Raw genomic sequence first — 19875 nt, 5'->3', positions numbered from 1 at the left:
TATGGGCGGTCTCCATGCTTGTAACTAGGGGCAAATTAGAGAATCACAAGGGAAGCATTTTCATTGCAGCTATGTTTGTTTATTATGGGCGGCCTCCATGCTTGTAACTAGGGGCAACACTTGCAGTTTTCAAGTAGTGCTTCAGGACTATTTAAGTTTTTTCCATTATTTCAAAACTACCTAAATTTTTTCCCGTAACTAGACCTGACAAACATGTCAAGTTGGATGGTTTGGATTTGATATTCAAGTACGGAGTAAATCAAATACATGTTAGAAACTATTAGAATAAAAAGAGTTGTTATTCCAAAGACTTGGAGACCTAAGCCCGATCCCTTGCCCCCCACCTCACAATAAATTGTACCTATGTAGTGACCATTACATTAAAAATGTGCAATGATGTTGTTTCAAAAACTCTTAGTTGGTCTTTGACAGCACTAGGTAAATTCGAGTAAAAAAATAATAATTAACATACTTTCTAACAATTTTTGTGTATATTTCTTACAATAAAAATAAAAATTAAAGAAAACTCTCAAAAGATAAATGTTCAATAATACGTATTCCTAAGTTTATATTTCAATAATTAATTCTAATAGTCAATTAGTCCAAAAAAATGAAAAGAAAACGCCTATTTTTCATGTTATACTTGAAACATAAAATAAAGGTAAATCACCAATAAAAACAAATTGTGCATTTGAATTATTTTTTACTAAAATTTTATTTGTTATGTACATATTTTTAAATATACATTATGAAGAAGACGTTGGCATTTACATTAAAGGTGGTAAAACCACTCAAAAGTTATTTTAGCACCTCAAACCATAAAAATCATGTTACATGAGAATTACTATACTTAAATTTTTTTAGCATTCAACTATAGTACAATAGCAACTGTTTTTTTTTTTAAATAATTTTTTACTCTCTCTCTCTCTCTCTCTCTCTGGGTTTTGATATAGTTTTCAGTGGGTTTCGATGGTCCAAATTGGTTCATGGGTCTTAAATTTTAAATTTGATGATACCGATGGATGTAGTGAATGAAATTCAACTTAAATAGAATTGTTATTCATATTACCTATACCTTTTTTTTCCTCACAAATTTGGGTGGATTAACAGGTTTGAATCTAATTTTATGAAGACTATTTGTAACCATGTGACTTTAAAGATTGGTTTTGTTCCTAATTGTAAAAATATGATATGATAGGTGCCAATTCCCCAACCCCACCCAAAAAAAAAAATTGACATTAACAAGAGTCCTTCACTCAAGTTCCACTAATTCCTTGGTCACCACACCAGGCATAATGAACAAGTTGAATTATTTAGCAAAATTTTGTTGTATTTGAGCCATTATTCCTTGCTTGATTCTGGATCTCTTATCAAATTCAACTCCTTTTTACAATCTTTAGAATTCTTTCTTTACAAAGGTGCACTTTTTGGATGGCTGAATCATTCAACTGATAAAGCAATGGACAATTCTATCATTCTATGAATCAAATCAAGTAAAGGGCATTTCCGTCCAACCATTAGAATATTTACTAACCTAACCTACAATTAAAGATAATTGATTGTGCGTGTGCTGATTAGCAACCTAAAAAAAAAAGGAAAAAGAAAAAATAGATGACGTTTGTGCTCTCTCACACAGTTATGAGATTTACCTTTTTCTTTTCTTTTCATTCACAAAAGTCTGACACAAAGGACAAAATATCCCGTAATTCTATGTTTTTGGTATCGATAAGTAGAGTAGTAAGTTCTGATCACATAAAGCTCCAAACCAACAAGCTAAGCTAAATAAGGATCGTACCCATGAAGATTTAGCTGGACTGTCACTCATTCCTTTCCAAGTTTTTTTTTTATTAGGTAAAATTTTCACCTCATTCCATGACAGGTTTAAAGGTGAAAGGAATATAATCATTTTAGGTGATCTAATTGATACTCGTCTAAAATATTTATATAAATGATATCTTGCTTCTTCTTTTTTAATTTATTATAGGAAAATAAGAAGAAAAGTGGAGTTGAAATAAAAATTATAAACATAAAATACTATAAAATATATTATTATTATTACTTTACTATCATTTTTTTTTAAGAAACACCGTACTATCACTTAAATCCTAAAAAATATTTTATTTTAAGATTTTAAATGTAACATGTAAGTCCATGTCTTCGAATACCATTAAGTAAGAGAATACTTTATTTTTAAAAAAAGATTTCTATTTATATGTGCATATCTTATTGGGTGTTTCATTTCATCCATCATTTGAATATAAGTCTTATTTTAAACTTGAACTTTTCTCTCATATTTATAAAAACATAAAGGAGATAATGTCATTTTTACAAACTTTTTAAGTGTATCATTTTGATGATATAGGTTGTTTAATTTACCTTTTCATTTTTCTATATTATTAGTGAGATTCCCTTAGCCTTTTTCTCCAAATTTTAACTAGATAGCGTACAATTAACTTCTTGTTTTTGTTGTACCGAAGCAAAATACCTGTTTGTGGCATGTGAGTTACTTTTGAGTTTTGAGTAGAAAAATAAAAAGAATAAAATGAGAGTTGGCCTAGCTAGTTGGGAAATGTGCTCGAATGGGAAAGGAGCATGGAGATCTAGATGTGAACTCTTGAGATGGAAGCAAAGGTTCACTTTAATCCTTTTCCAACTTTTTCTTCCTTCTATATGAAATGCCCTTTTGATTATGCAATTTGTGTTCTTAGAAAGGAAAAGCCAGCTGACTTTTTAAATTAATAATACTTTTCATTCCTATATTTATTTGGCCTAGAATGCATGTTTGAACATCACAATTGCGCTTCAATCCTTGTATTAACAGCTTTGATTGCCTGACTAAAAAACTGGGAGTATAGTCTCGTATGAATTCAATGTGTCTCCTCTCGAAGAAACAAAAGATGAAAGAAAATTCATGTTGGTATGATTGAGCCTCTTTTTCTTCTAGCAAAATTTGTGTAAATTATGATTTCATCTCTATGATAGTAATGTTTCTGGTCCATCATTTTATTTATAAAAAAAAAAAGTTTTGGAACTTTGGTAAACTCAAAGAAACCTGACAATTAAAAAAAAATTGAAAACATTGTTTACTAGAAGATGGCCGAAATTAACTAGGAAGATAATTATGAGTTTGACTGAGGGAGAAAGAACCGTATTTGCATGATGTAATGAATGGACTTTCACCATTTGAGAGAGTGCATGTTTGGGACACTTTAAATGGTGAAGAAAGATAACAAAGATTGGAAATGCGAAGACAATAGACAAAACATAAAAAGTAATTAATTGAAATTTGGAAGCTGCTAAAAAAGTACCTCTCTCTCTCTCGGAGTTGATGATGGGGTCAATAGGGGAATGATTTCCAAATGCGCATGTTGGAGAAGAGAGACATTTTAATTCGTGGGTGGCAAGACATTCATATTCATGTGTGACATATTTCTTAGTTTTACCAAAATTGACCAACCATTCTGCAGAGACAAAAGGCAAAAGTTACCACAAACACGCCCCACCCAGCATTTTCATATTCGAATTAAACCCACTCCACCCACAAAAACAAATACCGCATTGCTTTTTGCCTTTCTGGTGGCCCATCTCAGCTAACTTCCATACGAACCTTCACATCTGGAAACAAATAAAAAGACAAGTATATTTTTGAAAAGATGCACTTAAAAATACATAATCAGATTTCATCATTTCAACGTAATAATGATGGAAAAAAAAAGATATAATTAGTGTAAGTTTATCTCTTTAAATTTTTTTTTTTTTTTTTTTTTTGGGGGCATCCTTTCACATTAAGTGGAAGAAGAATTAATCTAATCATCTAATGTTAACGAGTGTGTGTATTTGGTTAGTGACATGTAGGACCCCATGCCACTAAACAGAGAAAGTCAGAGAAACTGTAACTGTTAGATAAGCGGATTAGGTCAAAATAACCTTTAGAATTTGTGTGTCTTTCTCTTCTTTCCCCATGCGCACCTTTTCACCAAAAGAATGCTTTTTTTTTTCTTTTTTTCTTTGGCTATGTTCTTTGTCCCAGTGTTTATCAACGGGACAGTGTGCCATTATTTTTATATTGAAGTGCACATGCCCATGAGGCACACAAGATTAGAACCAAAACTTTATGATGGTAAGGTTATGGGTGTAACATTTTTTTTTTTATTTTAGTTTTGAGAGTTTATGAACACAAACAAAACCTGCAGCGCGTGCTAAGTGGCATAGAGACTGAGGTAGCCCTGATTGAAAGAGACTTCATAGAGAGATGGACCTTCAAAAGATAAAAGTCTGTTCAATAATGATTCCCGATCTTCTAATGTCCAATTTACAACGTTCCATCGGAGAGGTGACAAAACGAATTATCAGAAGAAAAAAATTATTATTATGCTTTTTTTAGCTCTGTCTAAAGCCGTTATATCTGTACGAGATTTATGTGTCTTTATCTGCTTATATTCGGCTACTGGATAAGGGAAAGGGCTCAAGAAAAAGAAAACAAAAAAGATTTGTAGACTTAGGTAGTCTCTCAATTAAAAATAAAATTAATCAAGATTTTTTAGCATATTAGGTTGAAACATATCTAGCTAACAAACAAACCAAGGTCTTCCTTCCTGAGTTATGACTTACGACCATTGTAATAACTAATAAGAACTTTTAGTTTTTAGTATGCAATCATTTTCTCAAAATGGTCCTTGGTTCTTGGGTCACCTTATTTATTAAGTTTTTTTTTTGAGAAGGCAAGTAGGCAACTAGTTCTACATGGTCATCTTATAAATAAAAAATAAAAATAAAAAAGTTCCATGCGGCCCCATCTTACCAAATGTGCAACTGTTCACAATGAGTACACTGTACTCACGTTCCTCCCCCAAAAAAAAATGTGTACTGTACACAAAGCAGACCTGGCCTGCCCCACCAGCCCATACCAATATCATTGATGGCCACTCATTACTTTTTTAGGAGTACAAAGTGTGGGTATTTCCTGGCTCATTATTGGACCCTGTCACGCCAGCCCATCTTATGTCTTTATTGAAATCAGCCATTAGACCGGTAAAGGCCGAATTTTTTTAGTTTTGATCATAATTAATCCATCAACAAGCATGATGAAAGTTGGTCGGAGACTGATTATATGATTCATATCCACATTCACAACAGAATGGAGCCCAAATCTCGCCCTTGCTTAGCTGCTCTAAAATGATTTTTATATTGAAAAAAATAGAATACATGAATAAAGGGAAAAGAACTACCATTTCTCTTTGATTTATGGATTGATATTTGCCTTTAAATAATGACACCTGATAATTAACATTTTGTTTTGTTTCTACGATCAATATGAATTTAGGAGGACACCAACTCTAAAATGCAATTTACATAAACGGATATATGAGACTGATATCAATTATCACATGGATACAGCTTTATCAATTAAGGGCTCCACTGACCTCATGAATAGACTAAATCATAAGTTCATAAAAAATAAAAAAAATTTAAATTTAAAAAAATTAAAAATAAAATAAAAGAAAAAAGAGAGAAGAATAGACTAAATCATACAGCTAATTACAAAATTTATAGTTTTAAATTATGTACCCCAAATGGGTCAATAGAGAATACGTGTAATGAACTTTACATCACAGCAACACAAATGGAAAACCCAGTTGGTATTTTCCCACATCACACATCAAACAAAAATGCTCCAAAACTAAAAGAAAATTTAACAAAAATGAATTACAGGAAAATAGAAACAAACAAAAAAGGAGTGCAAACATCACAAGGCAGTGGTGGTTTGTCAAGCAGTACTCTTCATTTATGCAGCAGCTTTCCGTGAAATCAAATTGGAAGAATCCTGGTCAATTTCTTTCCGAGATGCTTCCCATAGTCGATGCTCAATCCCCAATTTCCTGAGCTCCATCAAACCTTGGTCAACTGATATAAAACATTTAGATAAGCAATACTTCATAAGCAACAGCTGAACATAAAACTCTAAATTAATGAAGTAGAAATTACCATCAACAGCATCATGTGAAGTTGGCGAATGCCCACTGCGGCTAATCCAAAACTGAAGACGTTCTTTTGCGATGCTCTCTTCTATACCATGAGCTTTGGCTCTTCTCCAAAAATATGTAAGCCATGCCTGTGCAAGTTGAAAACGGAAAATATCAGATTCAGTCTCTAATACATCTGATTGATTTGAGATATCTGTCAACTACTAGGCATGAAGATCAACATACAGAAACCATTTAAATCCTTACACACTGGCTGACTGATCTAAAGTACCATATAAAGGTGGGTAAAAAGCAGAGAAGAATTTAAAGAACAGCAAGAGGAAACCCCAAAGTTGCAAGCAACATAACCTCCTCCAACCTGTTCCACAACTAGCATTATAAAAGGACTGGAAGCTTGTCTGAGTGCATCAGTAGGAAATGATGACATTGAGTTGAATTTTTTACTAGAGACTAGGATTCTACCAGCAGTTAACCAAAGGCTAATAAGAAAGCCCAGATAGTTCCTAGTGTTGACCAAAGGACTAGGATAGGAATAGATATGTATCATCACACAACAAGAATGGGATACATGATCAAGGAATAACGGGGAGGGAAAAAAAAATTTGAGAAAGAACATGGAAGAAATATAATAATAAATAAAAAACAACAACAACAACAACAACATACCTCCTTGAAAAGAACATCTTCAGACTCCTCAGCGCTTAGTTCTGCAAGAGAAAATTGATGTCAATATCGTGTGCTCATCATGACAAAGAATTCGTAATGATAGAAAGCATCAAAAACTGACAAATTTAAAACAGACTGACAAATCAAATTAGAAGTAAACAGATAGTAAAAGAATAATTTCTTTTAGTAAATCAGCTTGACTGAAAATTTCATCCTGATCAATTTGATTTGATAATTATGGTTGTATTTTGGTTCTTTAGACGAATTACATTTTAGACCCCATGGGTTAGGGATGGTTTCAATTTAAATCTCTCATATCTTCACAAGTTTCAAATTAAACCCGACTCTTAAAAAACTGTTTCAATTCAAACCATACACCCATTTAGGCTAACACTGTTAACAGAAGTTCAAACACGTGTTTATTATATGTGGACATTATTTCACTCCAAGCAACACACGTCATTTTGTCTAAAAGCATTCTCCATTAATGCCATTATGCAAAATGGATTTATCATTTGAATTGAAACGTTCTTGAAAGTGCAGGGCTTAATTTGAAACCACCTCTAAATTATAGGGTTTGATAATGTAATTTACCCAAAATATTTTGAATAAGTGCTATGTCCACCATCTTAGATTGGTGCGGTGGTAGTTTTTCTCAATTCAAGCACATAGTAACAAATTCTGAAGCAAAATGCGAAGGAAAACCAAAATATGACTTACCGAATGCCTCCATAAACTTCGGATCACTTGGTGATTTAAGATCTGAAAACATGAGGGGGTATATATCAGTAAACTGAGATTTCACTAAGAAAAATGTGGCTCATGGAATCATGACAAGCTAACTGAAATGAAGAGTGCTTCTAGGTGTAATGCAATCATCACATACCTCTGAAAATACCAGAGGAAAAAATTACAAAAAGACAAAAAATAAGAGCCCCATGCTTTATGGTAAGAAGTTAAACTAATTCATATAGAGAAGGTGAAAGTAGCACTAGCACCAATAAGAAACAAGAAAAGCAAATCATGTGGAAATGGTTCTCAAACATGCAATTCTAACCAGTAACGTACCAACGGAGATAAAGGTTGAAAATGCTGCTCAGATATGCAGGAGATCAGTTACAACATCAGTTGAGGTAGGGAGAAAAGATAATTTGGAATAAGATTTGTTAAAAATTAGCATTGATATATACCATGTTGAACATGCTAGAGTATGCGGAAGAGGAAGCATAGAATAGGGAACACAATAAGATGAGGGTTACATGATTCAGCCTTATTAAGCTATGTTCACAGAGAAAACCCTTAAGGGCTACATAACCTGTGTTACAATGAACCTTAACACGAGAATATATAGTAGACTAAACTCTAGACTTCTAGTACAAGTAGGAGACTCGTCTTGCACACAAAGTAGGTGTGGGCTTGGGCATATACTATGGCCCCAGCAATCAGATAGTGGAACTAGTAAATCATAAAGTCCCAAAAGAGGACAAGCAACCAGAAAAATAATTTAGACAATAACCCTATAATGGTAACCATATTATCCATATTGACTCAACACTGTACAAAGCATCATCCTAACTATGTTCTATTGTTTAAAAGGGTAACTGAAAAGAATATAACAATGCACAATAATGTTAGTATGTTTAAGTCATAGGCTATAATGTAAAGCGGTTTTGTACTAGTACCCAGGTACCTCAATAATTTACACATAGCTCCTATATTCTTGTACCATGGACCTATCCATCCAATGTGCTTTTCAAATCTCAACTCTATTATCAAAAATCATTATTCAATGACTATAAGTCCCAAATATTTCTCATCTGCACAGGCTGCCAAGACAAGAAAGAGTGAAGACAGTACAAACCAGAACAATTGAATAATAATATCAAAAGATATGAAAATAAAGGATAAGAACCTAGGAGTCAACAACTTTCAGAGATAAACCACTAGGAGCCGACACCTAGAGTTGGCTGGAGTCAGCACAAAACCAAAAACCAAAAGCAACTTTTATTCGCCAAAATCCTCTCCAAAAGGAGTACAATAATTTTGATTGATAGGAAAACAGAACCCTAATTCTAATTGGGGTAGGAAACCTAATCGTCTTATTACATAAATAACCCTGCTTCCGAATATTAAAATACTAATAGACTAATAACCTACTAGGACCTAATAAATAAAAGGCGAATATACCATTTTGGTCCCTATATTTTAGGGTCGCGGTCAATTTGGTCCCTACTCCCTACATTTGATGGCAGTCAATTTTGTCCATGTTATTTTCAACTTACAATCAATTTGGTCCCTACCGTTAAATACTAACGACAAATGCCTACGTGACAAACGGTGTGTACTGTTGGCACACTTCATGCCTACATGGCTTATAAAATAATATTAAAAATTTTCAATCAACATGAAAAACTTGCCGCATCAACATTTATATTAAATTACAATTTTTTAAGGAAAAAATAATAAATGAAATGAATAAAAAAAATATATAAGAATCGCACTTCTTTTCTTTTCTTGGCAATGAAACACAAAACAAACATTGAAAAAAAATCTCAATACAACTATTCTGCGGTGGGTTTATTTTTCAATTGAAATGGTTGGGTTTGAATTTTATTCAAATCCAAAGTCTTCTCTCTCTTGGAAATACAGAAAACCAAACTAAAAGAAAAGAACTAAAAACTTAAATCGTATTGACCATAAATCAAGTAAATGTGCAGATCAGAAATAGCCAAAAAAATAATAACAACAACTCACTCCTCTGTGCTATATAATCAAAAGTACAAAGTTCAACAGAAATTCTCACTGTGACCAGCGATTTGGGTTAGTTAGGGTCGAATTTTTTTATTTTCATTTTCTCACAATTTCTCGGAAACCAAACAGTGGGTAAGCTTCAACCACCTGTCCCTCTCTACCTTGCCGCCGCAGCAACCTAACCACTGTAGAGACCAAAACATCTGTCATAATGCAGCCCCATTCACCACCGATCAGCCATCGCATGACCCCAACACCCAGCAAGAACTGCAGAAGTCGTTGCCACTGAGGAGTCACATCAGGTCGACAGAGATGTGCTGCTGTTGGGGTTGGAGTCCATTGCCACTGCTAGTACAGTATACTGTTAGGGTTGGTGAAGGCAAAAGAGATCAGTTTCACGTTGGTGATGTTTTGTTTTGACTTTCAACTTTCAATACACAGATTTGGACATGGTTTGGTTTTTCTAAGTTGTTTGTGGTTTTACAAGAAGGGTGTATTGTGTATGGTTACCCAGAAAATGGAAGAAAGAAAATGAATTAGAGAGTGATTGTTTTTGTTTTTGTTTTAAATGAGGAATTAATTTTGTCCTTTTTTTTTTTTTCTAATGTTTATTTTTTAATGCTGATGTGGCAATTCTTTTATGTTAATTTTTTTTTTGATAAGTAATTCTTTTATGTTAATTAATATTATTTTATAAGCCATGTGGGATTGAAGTGAGACAATAGTGCACACCATTTGCCACGTTGGCATTTTCCATTAGTGAGTTAGTGATAGAGACCAAATTGACTACAAGTTGAAAATAACATGGACCAAATTGATTACTACCAAAATGTAGGGACCAAATTGACTATGACCCCAAAATGTAGTGTTTTTGCCAAAATAAAAATAAATCTTGCAAAAATGTAAATACTACTAAATCAATATAAAAATCTCCTTGCGTCTCCCGAATCAAGTGACTTTGTCAGCCATGATAGAAGTTGCTGCATTCCAAGCAAAAAATTATGGGCTCAACCCAACAATGAAAATATACGATTGTGAACTAGCAAACAAGAAGAAGATTGACAAGAACTCAAATGCCTATAGTACCCAACAAATTTGTCAATGCCCTCTCCAATCTCCATAATATGGTATATACATAACTGGTGGATTAAAAGTTCAAACTGAAGCAAAAGTACAAAACAAAGATAAGTAAAGTAGATGATGTGAAATATCAAAACATAGCTGTCATGTACAACTAGATATATTTAAGCTTAACCTTCTAATGCCTACATATATGGAGATGTAGCCCATTGTCACCCAAAACAGGAAATCAAAGACCATATCAAAGAAAAAAAAAAAATAAGGACAGACAAAAGTATTGAACAGAGAAATCTACCAAATAGAGCAGGACTCAGAAGGGAATTAAACAAAGCATGTCAGTTATATAAAGCACACCTGAAATAGATAGTCGAGCAGAATTTGGACGGCGCTGTTGGGCCAGTGAGAACACAATGGCCTCCTCAACCTTGACAATGGTAAACATTAAATATGTTAGTTTGTATGGCTGCAGTTAAACAAGAAAGCAAAACCAAAGCATGTAGACTCAGCGACTATTCAACAAGACTAATGCTGACCAGATGTGGTGCTTTAATTGGAGAATTTAAGCAAATAATAAAGAAAAATATAAAAACAAAACACTCTGAGCAATTAATTAGAAGAGAACCTTCAAGGAAGCAAGCTCTTTCAACCCCATTTCAACTGAAAGCATACTCTCAATATTTCCTTCTCCTGTTAAATCATAGTCTTGAACTTTGCTCCTGTTCTCAGGATCATCATCACCTGCTAAACAGAATGATACAACCATAAAAAGATGACATTGCTGCCAGCAAAATGAAAAAAAAAAAAAAAAAACCATATCGTCTGCAAGCTCCAATAGGGATTACTAGCCTTTTTCCCAACCTTCTTCCTTGGCCTTTTGTCCTGCAGAAAGGACAACCTCAAATGGAAGAGGTGCCAAGGATGACCAGTGTTCGTACTTCGACATTGCGATATCTGCACAGATACCTACAGATAAAGAAAGATGTTACGTAAGATAGGGAGTGAGATATGATGATGAACTGCATAATCATCCACCTGTTCAAACAAAGAAGATAATGAAGTATGCATACATCCGGAAAAAAAAAGGTACTCAAAACCAAGCAAAACTACAATGAAGATTTTACCTTGAGGGGGGAGGGGAGAGAGAGATAAAACATCAGCATGGAACACTTGAGAGTGGACTTCCTTCTTTTTTTTTTTCGATGAATGAGAGTGGACATGTTATGGAAGGCCAAATAATAGGCTTGAATAATTCAGAGTTCACAATAGATCATAGATCATAATAGAAGTGGGGGTAGGGTAAAAGAAAAAATGGCTTCCGGAATTTGTAGTCTTCACAAACTTTTATTCAACATTCTAAACTTGCCCACATTACTGTGTGTTGTCTAATTAAGTCATAGAGCAAAGAGTAGACAAGTAACCAGAGAATTCTTTCTCTTCATAATGAATGAAGACAAAGCATACTCCATAAAAGCTCTAAACTTGTCCACATTACTGTATGTTGTCTAATTAAGTCATAGAGCGAAGAGTAGACAAGTAACCAGAGAATTCTTTCTCTTCATAATGAATGAAGACAATGCATACTACCATATTTTGCAGCTAAGCCCCAGTAACGAGCAAGCCAACACCTTTTCAGCACAACTTCTTCCTGAAACATGGAAAAGCTAGATAATTAATCTCCAAATTACTATTAAGATTCTCCTTACAATGATGCAAGTAAATACCATCTCTTTCTGAGTTAGTATCATTCTTTGAGTCATTGATCGAAGAGCTTTTACGTCAGATTCAGCTCCATGAAGCTGTTGCATGACATCTGCTGCCTCATTTTTTGCATTCTGACTCAGGCAAGAAATAAAACATAAACTGAAATATTTAGCAGTAGGAGCAGCAGAAAACTCCTCAGAAACTTTAAATAAAGTACATAGAAAAGGTGTGCTATCATACTTACCGCAACTTCAGATCGAAGGGAATCAATTTCCTTATCTTCTCCACCCTTAGATTTTTTTGCATCTTTAAGTGCAGCCTGTCAAACAAAGAGGGTCTCATCAGAGGGAGTTTTCTTTAAGGGGTAAAACATTTTAACCACTATCTGATGAAATAAGACTCCATTTTGCTCATAGTCCAATACTCCTGAGATAGGAAGTTCTACTGGTAGTGTACAAGGCCACTGAAGAAGACTAACTTGATACAGCTCAACTCAAGGTAGAAGAGCATTGCTGAAGTAGAAAGTCATACAGTACTAACATAGGACATTGTACACGGTTATTGGATCAATTTTCTTATTATTTATGTAATTTTCAGAATTTTATAGTGTAGGGTTTTATTTGCTTGTTTTAGTATTTTTGGGAGTATTCTAGTAAAAATGAGCCCTTTATAGTAGGACATCGATCAGGATCTCTATAGGAAAATTCTTGTTTAGAAATTAAGTTTTCTAGAGCCATTAAATTGAGCCGTAAGTTGTCAACGCATTTATATAAGTTCACTGCCAAAAAATTTCAGCCTTTTGTTCTCTATTTTTCTGGTGGATCCTAGATCTCTACCTTGTGTATTCAAGATGTTCAGGGTTTAGTCATGTACTAACCCTTCCCAAGCCATCACACAGCCTCAAGTGGTATCAGAGCATTGATTAGCCTGATCTGGTGACCAAACCACTAAGTTACTGATAGACAGCCACCTTGTAGACAATGATCAAGGGGTGTAGGCCATCTAGACTACAATGAGAGTTCAGATGACGGCATTAAAATCCAATGAACAAAGTTCTCTAGTTGATCCAAGTATTCATGACAATAGGAATTGTGAAAGTGATAGGAGAAATTATAGTGAAGATTTAGCTTACAGTCAGCCTATTCATAGACGTGTTCCTAGATACAACAAAATTCAATTCTTTGATGAAATAATGTGGGAATCCATCAATTTTTTTTTTTTTTTTGTGGCGGAGGGGGGGGGCGGCAGGGGGTGGGGGTGAGGCTTATTTTGATTATTGGAAGATCCAGGATGAAAAAACAAAGTAAGATTTATGTCTAATAAGTTAAGAAGTGATGCGGTCAAATATTGGGCTGATATACAAGTGATAGAGTATGTCAAGGTAAGCATGAAATTTGTTCTTCGAAAAGAATGAAGAAGATTTTAGTTCATTTCTTTTCTTTTTTTCCCCATGATTATTACAAAATATTTATTTTTACTACTGATGATTCTAAGTGTCTAAATTTATACATAGGGGGATTAAACGACATGAGCTCTATCTTTCAAATACCAAAGGAAGACACAATATTGAAGTTTGAAGATTTGATTATGCAAAGACAAATATGATTTTGAAGAATATGAACAAGAGGCACAGGTTGAAGAATCATGTGGTAAAGAGAATATCCTTCTTCAAGATTACACAAAGTCAAAGAACAAAATATGGAGATTTTGTAGAAAAGTAACGAAGATCCTATCATAGAAAATATTATTAACTTGAGGTTATGGAGAAAATTAAGGAACACCAATTCAAAATCAGTTGAGATGGTAAACCCATGACCCACAAGTCAAACAATCCAATTGATTGTGTGAACAACAAAGTACTATAATATATTGATTTTATTGGGGTAGAAATATTTGATTAGATTGTCAATTCTCATTTGGTGAATCTTGTCAATTGCCAAAAAACCAAGAAAAAGAATTTCTTAAGTTGTTTTGTTAATTCAATTTATGGATTGAACTAATCGATTTTTTTTTAATTCAATTTATGGATTGAACTAATCGATTTTTTTTTTTTTTTTTTTTGATAAATATAAAGAAGATTGGATAACAAGTTTTTTCTAAGAAGAAGAATCTGACATAGAACATCACATGTGGTTATTGGAGGAATTTCTTATTGTATGTAAATTTCAGGTTTTTCTAGTGCATGGTTTTATTTGCTTGCATTTGAGTATTTTATGAGTATTTTAGAAAAATTTGAGTCCCTATATGGTAGGGTAACATATAAGGATCTGTCTAGGAATATATTTACCCGAAAATTAAGTTTTATGGAGCCTTAGAATCAATATTCTGACATTCATTCTAGAGAACATTTCATTTTTTGCTACTAGAACAGAATATTTCACAACCAATATGTACTGGTGTGCCATTTCAATAGTAACGCTATATATGAATAACTTTATAATAAGTTCATAGTTCATGCCATCTCATTAACCAACATAAATTCATAAAAGTTATAGAATTTAAAAAGAAAAAGAAAGCTTAGGAACTAAAATATTTCGATTTCACCAAAACTATATTACAAAAGCTTTAGAAATAAAGAGTGGGTATAAGTTTTTGAGCTAGGCACCAAACCTTAAGATATTAGGAGGTGGAAGAGCTTACGAAATACCAAGTTTCCAAATGGGACCTATGATTCTGTGAGCTTGTGAGCTATGAGAAAAGATAAATTGGGAGTTGGGCCAAGGAAGCCGATTGTATGAGAGCCTGAGAGAGCGAGAGAATGAATTGGGGATCGGGAAAGTTGATTCAAATTATCAGATAAGGGGAGGAGGGGATTTAACTAAAGTGGTGCATCTTTCCTAAAATATTACAAGAAAACCCCAAACCAATTTCTCCAGAATGTATGTTTTGCTGAAATGGCCCGTATAGGCCAGAATTTTGCCCAGAATAGGAATTTATGGTCATTCCGATTGGAGAAGAGTGGATATCAAAACTTTGCTTTAAATTGGCTCCTACATCGTAAAACGAATATAATAAGTTCGCTATCAATAAATATTTCAATCTTTTGGTCCATATTTTTCTGGTGGATCCCAAATCTCTACCTTGTGGGTTCAAGGTGTTCCAGGATTTAATCATGTAGTAACCTTTCCCACGCTATAATGCCAAGTTACTAACATTTATGGTTTACATACTCAAAATAAAGTACATTTCAAGTTTCCCTAATTACCTCTCTTTGACGCAGTGCAGCTTCCTTTCTGCAGATTAATAATCTAGTATGTTACAATCACATTAAGAAAAAAAGAAGACCACACATGAAGGTTGTTAGAATGAAATCCACCTGCTCAGGAGTTTAGCTTCCAAAGAGACACCTTCTCCAAGAGAAGCAACCTGCAAATTTGGAATCAAGCAACAAGGCTTACAAATTGAATTTGCAATATGTTCGAAAATGTAAAAAAGAGTTGCTATTAAATTACGAATCTCCAAACCCTTAAAACTCTTTTTCTTTCTTTTTTAAAAAAGGTCCAAATCATCCAATGATCTTAAGATGGTAAACTGCATTTTGCAAGGCCACTTAGCATGCAGGCAAACTCATATATCTGTACCAATAATCTACCAGTTAATCGCTTTAGAAAATTCACCAATTTCTTCTTTTTCTTTAAAAATATCATTAAAAAGAGTAAATTGAATTAAGATTACAAAATGTTTATTGCATTCTAGGAATGAACCACCGTCAATGGGTTCCATAAAATTGTTTATTGCAATAAAAGTTAATAATAGCTCCTAATGAAGTTAGCTATCAATGGTCATAGAATTTAAGAGAGAAAAAAGAGCTTAAACCTAACATTCTAGGTAAGGTATGAATGGATGGAAAACCTCATTGGATGAATTGTGAGAGTCAACTCCAGGTCCAGCACATAATGCAGAGCTCAATTGACACCTCAAATGCTACCACCATTCTCAATTAACATATTAAATGGCCACTAAAGGTATTAAATTGCAAAAATTTAACAGTAATATGATAGAAACTCAATACGCTTATGCATTACATGATGAAATTTGGCCAAGCTCTTCTTATGTTATTATACAAAATTTTGTCAGGCTCTTCAATTACAACATGTTGGAATGCAGAGTAGGGAATCTTCCAACCATGTAACAGCACCCATAAAAGAGAGTCTACATATTGGGAAGTATACCCTCTGACGTTATGCTGTACAGCATGAAATTACCTGTTTCTCAAGCTCCTTAACTCTGGCCTCTGCTTCCTTGTGTCTCTCTTCCTGAAGTCTGAGCTGTACATCAAATTCCATCATATAGTTAACTACTGCCAGGTGAAATAAAATGTATAAATAATGAATTTACTTTGTTGGGAAAGGCCAAGAAGAAAATATTGCACCTTCTCAAGCATACTTTCATTCTCTTCTTGTAGTATATCAAGCTGTGAGGCAAGTAGTTGTTAATTTCAAGAAAACTATGCACCTAAATAAAATACTCACAACACATACTTAGTTTTATGCATAACAAGCACACATGAAACTAAATTGATATGGTTGACATACTTCATCACGAAGTGTAGAAGCATCGCGTTGATCTCCTGAATCTTTTGGTTTAAAATTTCCCGTATCTGATGTGAATCTGTAATTCAAGCAATTAACCATCTTCCACTTATTACAAATCTATATATCTGCATTTATATATATATAAAGCATAGACTTCAACAAAAATAGTCTAATGTTATGTCATGTGGCGCATTCCTTAAAATTCTCTTCAATTAGCCTGCCACCTCACCACACTTTGCATTTATGTCAAAGTATTAATTATCTTGGTGCACTAATTTATAATTTATAAAACTGGAAACATTTAACTTTTGGTTGACATCGTGGTATTTCGACACACAACACAAGCTTTAGAGGTTCCACAATTTTACTTGTCATTATTCTAATATATATTAACCAATTAATTAATTAAAATTCTATTCTATATTTAAACACTCCATTAGAATCCTGCCAATTGATATTTTCTTTAAATTGTAGAATAGATAGTTCCATTCACAAACACAATCATAATAAATACCTATTAAAAATTACCATAATTATCAAACTTTATACTTCAAATAATAATTTTTACAATCATAATAGATACCTATTAATAATTACCATAATTATCAAATTTTATATATAGACTAATAAATGCCTATTAATAATTATCTTAATCATCAAATTTCATATTTAGACAAAAAATAAAAGAGAGAACAATCTTATTATGTTAGACATTCCCGTGCATTGCACAAGTTACCGACTAGTTATAAAAAAACTTAATGAACAGTTAAAGAATCTAAAACCTACATTAATTCCAGCTAGTATGTACTTTTTTTTCTTTTTGAAGAATCACAAAGACCGTATGTACTTAAATACAAATATGCATGCATATCTCAAATAAAGCCACCAGTGCTAGATGTCATGGGGATAAATAAAGTTTTCAGCACAGATACGAGGAGATATATTACATGCAAAGCTAAAATTGGCTTCACAAAACCAGCCAATAGCTTCTTCAGGTTGTAGGTACTTTCACAAAATAAACAAATCTAATTTATTACATTTTGCTTATATTTTTTATGGCACTTAACTTTTGACACCCTCCATTTTTCAATTACACAAAATAATTATCATGATGATTTGACATATATGAATCATCAATATAGCAAAACAGGTTTTTGGGTCATTAAGAATAGCATTATTAGAGAGTCCAAATTATCCAATCATCCTAAACATTTTATACATACATAATTTTCATAGGCAAGGCAAAATATTTTCTTTTCTTGGGTATTTGAGTAAAATGACGTAAAATCGCCCACCTTTTATTGCTTTGCACAATTGCAGGAGGCTGATCTAGTGGAGGAAGAGAAATGGCGGTCCTCAATGGTGCTTTATTTGGCGGTAACAATGGCGCTGCTGTACGAGCCGAAATTGCAGATGGCCTTCCAGGGGGCGCTGCACGGACCGACGGAGTTTCCTCTACAAAGTTCCGAGCCAACTAATTAAAATATGAGAAAAAAAAAAATCCAATTAGCTCTCTACTATATATAGCCCAATCCTCCCCCCAAAGAGTTATGCTGGAGATATTACAAATTTTAGCGCATATAATTTTTACAAACTATCGTGTCACCAATAACACAAAAGTAATTCAAATATTAAAATGGCACCAATCACATTCATTTTCATGTTTTTTGCTTCCCAAATATCATTCTTATAGATAGCACACATTCTTTCCATAAATAGCCATAATTAACCCTAACTAATGAGCTCAATAAATTATAAACGCTAAAGCTTAATCGGTTTACTTCAATTTATTAACTAATCAATCAAACAAACCTTCTTCGTTTCCATTGAACACGCTTCTCATTTGCTCAAACATTACGATAAAACACTATCTGAAAGTAAATTCAAGCTCAATGAAGTAAAAAAAAAAAAAAAAAAAAAGTTTCCATAAAACAGAGCACACAACGCAATGCACTGCCAAATCTGAAATCTACAGCCCGATCTCCTAGCTCACAGAGTTAAATGTAGAATGTAGAGATGGAATTACCGACGGTGAAGGAGATCTATTGGTTCTTACAGGCGGAATGGCCGGCTTGGTGGTTGTGGTCATGAGGTTGCGAGTGTGAGAGAGAGAAATAGAAGGAGGAGGAGCACTGTAACGGAACCCTAGGCCAGAGTCGTCGTCTTCGTCGTCGTCGTCGTCGGCGGTCTGCGAGGCCATGACCTGAGCGAGGCGCTGAGCAGCGGCTTTGGCGGCGAAGTTCTGAGTGCGCTTGACGGTGGAGAAGGCGGTGGCGGAGGCGGATCTAACGTGAGTCGCACGCGACGGAGACATCCCCGGCGAGGCCGAGTTGGTGACGGGGGAAGTGGGAGTCTCGCTGCTCCATTGGCGGATGTATAGCGGACTGTCGGTTCGTCTACGCTCCATAACAGTCACTAATGCTAATTGTTAATATTAGCAACGAGTAGCAGTAGCTTTTATATTGTCAAGTGCGGAGGACAACATTTTTTTTTTTTTTGAGAATATGCGGAGGACAACATAAATGCATGTAGTTGAAGAGTTCTCAGTTTTCTTCACTTTTCTGTACATTTGATAGTGGCCAACTAAGCCATGCTTAATGAAATGGCGCAATATTCAACTGGTTTTGAAAATGAATGATCATTGGCCGGTGAAATCATTAATGTTGTAGTAGCCTAGCCTCATCTGCCAACTACTAAATCGTACGTACAGACTCCCACCGTCAGTGACCCAGCTGACTGACTCTAATCAGTGGACTTAAGCCCAAATTTCTATTCAAGCCCAAGCTTTGGCGGACACCAGCCCATTTTAAAACCCTCCGAATTCGAAAAACCCATCCCAACGTTCCTGAGGCCTGTTGTTGTTCTTAAACAAATGGAATTAATTTTCGGAGTAATTCTAATGCCACGTTAAAAGTCACAATTTTTACTATAATTATTCTACATAATTGATTGTGATTGACCGATTATCAATTTCATATAGATCCACAATTTTTTCTCAACCTCTAGACAGTTGTAGCAAGAGTTTGTGGTACTAGATTTTTTTGTAATTTTAGACTCTGCGATCAACGCCTGAGACTACGTGGCATGTGCTATGGGAATGCCCATTTGCTAGAAATGTTTGGACAATGGCTAGAGGAAGAATACAGAAGTGCTCCAAT

General features: G+C 34.1%; 1 protein-coding gene across 3 annotated transcripts; it reads right to left on the bottom strand.

Moving 5' to 3' along the window:
* Positions 1 to 5517: 5517 nt before the first annotated feature.
* LOC111988751 (coiled-coil domain-containing protein SCD2) lies at positions 5518 to 19129 on the bottom strand. 3 transcript variants are annotated; one of them, XM_024020536.2, is made up of 17 exons: positions 18744 to 19129; positions 18013 to 18191; positions 16718 to 16793; positions 16555 to 16596; positions 16388 to 16450; positions 15499 to 15548; positions 15388 to 15415; positions 12427 to 12501; positions 12203 to 12313; positions 12066 to 12126; positions 11328 to 11444; positions 11104 to 11219; positions 10836 to 10905; positions 7371 to 7412; positions 6651 to 6691; positions 5986 to 6112; positions 5518 to 5904 (listed from the first exon to the last, which is right to left on the bottom strand). In XM_024020536.2, the coding sequence occupies exons 1-17, from the start codon at positions 19122 to 19124 to the stop codon at positions 5786 to 5788; spliced, it is 1698 nt and encodes a 565-aa protein (XP_023876304.1). In that variant the 5' UTR covers positions 19125 to 19129; the 3' UTR covers positions 5518 to 5785. The 3 variants fall into 3 exon arrangements, with proteins under 3 accessions (XP_023876304.1, XP_023876305.1, XP_023876306.1); XM_024020537.2 differs by having other exon boundaries at positions 11340 to 11444; XM_024020538.2 differs by having other exon boundaries at positions 18774 to 19129.
* Positions 19130 to 19875: the final 746 nt, after the last annotated feature.

The sequence above is a fragment of the Quercus suber genome, unplaced genomic scaffold (genome assembly GCF_002906115.3).
Source record: "Quercus suber isolate HL8 unplaced genomic scaffold, Cork oak 2.0 scaffold_272, whole genome shotgun sequence".
NCBI classification, from domain to species: Eukaryota; Viridiplantae; Streptophyta; class Magnoliopsida; order Fagales; family Fagaceae; genus Quercus; species Quercus suber.
Note: the sequence above shows the minus strand (reverse complement) of the source record. Positions and strands in the feature narration are given on the sequence as shown.